The sequence below is a fragment of the Molossus molossus genome, unplaced genomic scaffold (assembly GCF_014108415.1).
Source record: "Molossus molossus isolate mMolMol1 unplaced genomic scaffold, mMolMol1.p scaffold_m16_p_2, whole genome shotgun sequence".
Classification (NCBI taxonomy): Eukaryota; Metazoa; Chordata; class Mammalia; order Chiroptera; family Molossidae; genus Molossus; species Molossus molossus.
Genome location: NW_023425355.1, coordinates 60,777,348 through 60,780,358, shown reverse-complemented (window position 1 = coordinate 60,780,358; position 3,011 = coordinate 60,777,348). Strand labels below are relative to the sequence as shown.

The 3,011-nt window shown below is 39.7% G+C and overlaps 1 protein-coding gene across 1 annotated transcript; it reads right to left on the bottom strand.

Annotated features, from left to right (window-relative positions):
• Window positions 1-1,525: 1,525 nt before the first annotated feature.
• On the bottom strand, window positions 1,526-2,659 carry ACTRT1 (actin related protein T1). Its single transcript, XM_036271787.1, has one exon. The coding sequence runs from the start codon at window positions 2,657-2,659 to the stop codon at window positions 1,526-1,528; it is 1,134 nt and encodes a 377-aa protein (XP_036127680.1).
• Between the last annotated feature and the right edge of the window lie 352 nt (window positions 2,660-3,011).

The window sequence follows — 3,011 nt, the reverse complement described above, 5'->3', positions numbered from 1 at the left end:
GCTGTTTTTACCATTGGTATTACCTCTCATTGAATGCTTTTCCACCAACCCATGTAAACCCCACGGTATGTAGCTTATAGGTTTCTCCAAGTGTTTATAATCATATGAAAATATGTATTTATATATGTACATACAAATGTGCAGACATACATATATATATGGAAAAGCAGCAATGTTTTGTTTACCAAAAAACATATTGTATTAAAAATAACTTCTCTAAATTTTCCATTTTTTCTCCCAATAATATTTTGGGGAAATAATACTAAATTAATGAGATGAAATTCATGTATGCATAATTTATTCAACAATTTCTTTATTGATGACCATTAAATATTTCCAGTAATTTAACCCTAGTAAAAGGTAAATACAAATAAACAAACAAAATCTAACAAGTAGAAGTGTTGATGCTTAATATTCCAACTAGTGATAGAGGCCTGAGTTTAGAGAGCCTCAAACATTTAGTGATTTTTTTGCACATCTCTCCTCTTTGCTAGGGACAACAGCTTCTTTCTGTTTAGCTGTCTGATCTCATAACAACAGAAAGCCATATGGTGCTCTATTGTGCTAACTAAATACCAACTGAGTGAAAGGTTCTGTGGATCCCTAAAAGCAGAGTAGCATTCCTTCTACTTAATTCCCCTCCCTTCCTTGCACATTTCCTGGTATTCTGTCTCTCCTTCCCACTAGATCTATCAACAATATCTAAGACGCTTGATTAAAATGATGATTCCAGGGACTTTACTGAGTCAAAAACTGGGTTTGAGGCTTAAGCACCTGCTTTTACTACAAACCCTGCAAGTGGATACAGCCTGAACAGAGTACCCCAAGGATTTCTGAAAACAATCGAGAGGTTCATGAGAAAGGAAGGGTGAAATAGGAGCACTTAAAAAATATGCACTATACTAATGACAATTATAGAAAATATTGCTGTAAAAGCATTAACTAAGCAAAACATTTAGAAACCAAATATTTTTAAAAATTGGGGGGTGGGAGCAGAAAGGAGGGGGTCAATAGGGAAAAAAAGGAAACATCTGTAAACTTTCAACAATAAAAAAGAAAATAATGTATCTTCAATATGGGAACTTAAAAAAAACCTTTTTAGCTACAAATAAAATAATAACAGAAACTTACTATGATCTATAGAAAAACTTTAGGTATTTTCATTGATGATGCTGAACAGTAATGGGTCATGAAAGTTTTTTAATATCTGTTGAAAAGTATATTCTCCTCCCTTAGAAAACTGTACATATGCAAATAAGCCAATATTTTGCATGTGTCTATGAAGGATCTCAAGGACCTCCTATTGCTCAAATAAACAAGCCCAGTTTGAAAACCCTTGACCAAAAAAAAAAAAAAAAAAAAAGAACATTCACTACTTGGATCAGTAATTACTCTGGTGCCAACAAAAAAAGAACTGAAACCCAAAATGTCACATCACTTTTATCGAACACCATGGGAAGATTTCACCTTCATTCAGTGTTTTTGTGATCCGACACTTCAAGCGGTTCCTTGTGCTGTGGATTCTTTAAAAGCATCTTCTCTGAATGACATATGTCCCAAACTCCATGAACTCTTCAGAAGTTATCCACATCTGTTTGAAACTACTCAGAGAAGTCATGATGGATGCCCCTATCCATGCAGAGAAACACCTATCAGGAGAAGCTGTGATCTTGATAGGAGTTCCTCTGGAAGCCAGCTGTTCCAGTTCTTTCAGAAGTCTTTCCTCAAGCCCAGGGAAGAGAGTGGTGCCCCCAGATAGTACAATTTCTGCAAAAAGATTCCTCTGGATATCTGTGTCACACTTCATAATGCTGCTGGCAACCATTTTTGATAGTCCTGGACTGTGGATGCCTAGCTGGTGAGGTGTGAAAAGAATCTCAGGCACCTGGTACAGCTGGTCCCCGATGTAAATAACATTCCCATCTGGCAGTGTGTATTTTCTCAGGACCTCCTCTGGCCTCTTATATAGCTCCTTATCTGGATCCAAGGCCACATAGCACAACTTCTCTTTGATGTCATCCACTAAGTCCTTGTTGAATATGTAAGGGAAGGTACTCCCTCTAGTAAGGAGTAGCTGGGTGAGGTGCTCTGTGATGTCCTTCCCTGCCACTTCGAGCTTGGTGATAGCATGAGGCAGGGAGTAACCCTCAAAGACGGGAACAGTGCAAGTGACTCCTTCCCCACTGTCAACCACAAGGCCCGTGACAGATGCAGAGGCATAGAGTGCTACCACTGCATGGTTGGACAGGTAGAAGGCAGGCACATTGAAGTTCTCAAACATTACTTCTGCCGTCTTCTCTCGAGTCTCCTTTGGGTTCAAGGACGTCTCAGTCATGAGTACAGGATGTTGAGAGGATTTTACTCCTAGCTCCCACTCAAAAAGATATTTCCAGAGTTTCTCCATGTCATCCCATCTTGTTACCAGTCCACGCTCAATGGGGTAGTGAAGATGTAAGGCCTTATACTTGTACAGGGCATTTTCGCCCACAATGTAGCTTTTCTGATAGGGTTCTGATAAAGACATGTCAAACTGGGGATGACCCACAACAGAACTGATGATATGATGGGGTGCAGTCTCTCCAGACAAGCCAGCTTTGCAGAGTCCCGATCCATTGTCAAAAATTACAGCTGGAATATCTAATATGTATGGGGTAAACATATCTGCAGAATGTTCTTCTGAACTTCACCAATATAAGAAACACTTGACTACTAGGAGAAATAATAGGCACCTCTGGAAGTTCTAAAACCACAAGATGCCAAAGTTCTCAGGTTGCCACTCAGGTGAAGCTAGTAGGCTGTCCTCAGTTCCCCAGAACACCCCATTCTCAACCCATGAATCTTGTTCTCTTGAAGACAGCCCAAGGCCTGCTGAGGCTACTTCACTGATGATTATTCCTATGTAACAATGTCGTCAAGGCAACACTTGTCCTCAGAAAGCATCACAGGGATTTAAGGGGTGGGGTTTCTGAGATACCAGTACTACAAGTGTGAAACAGAGGAAGGCAAACCAT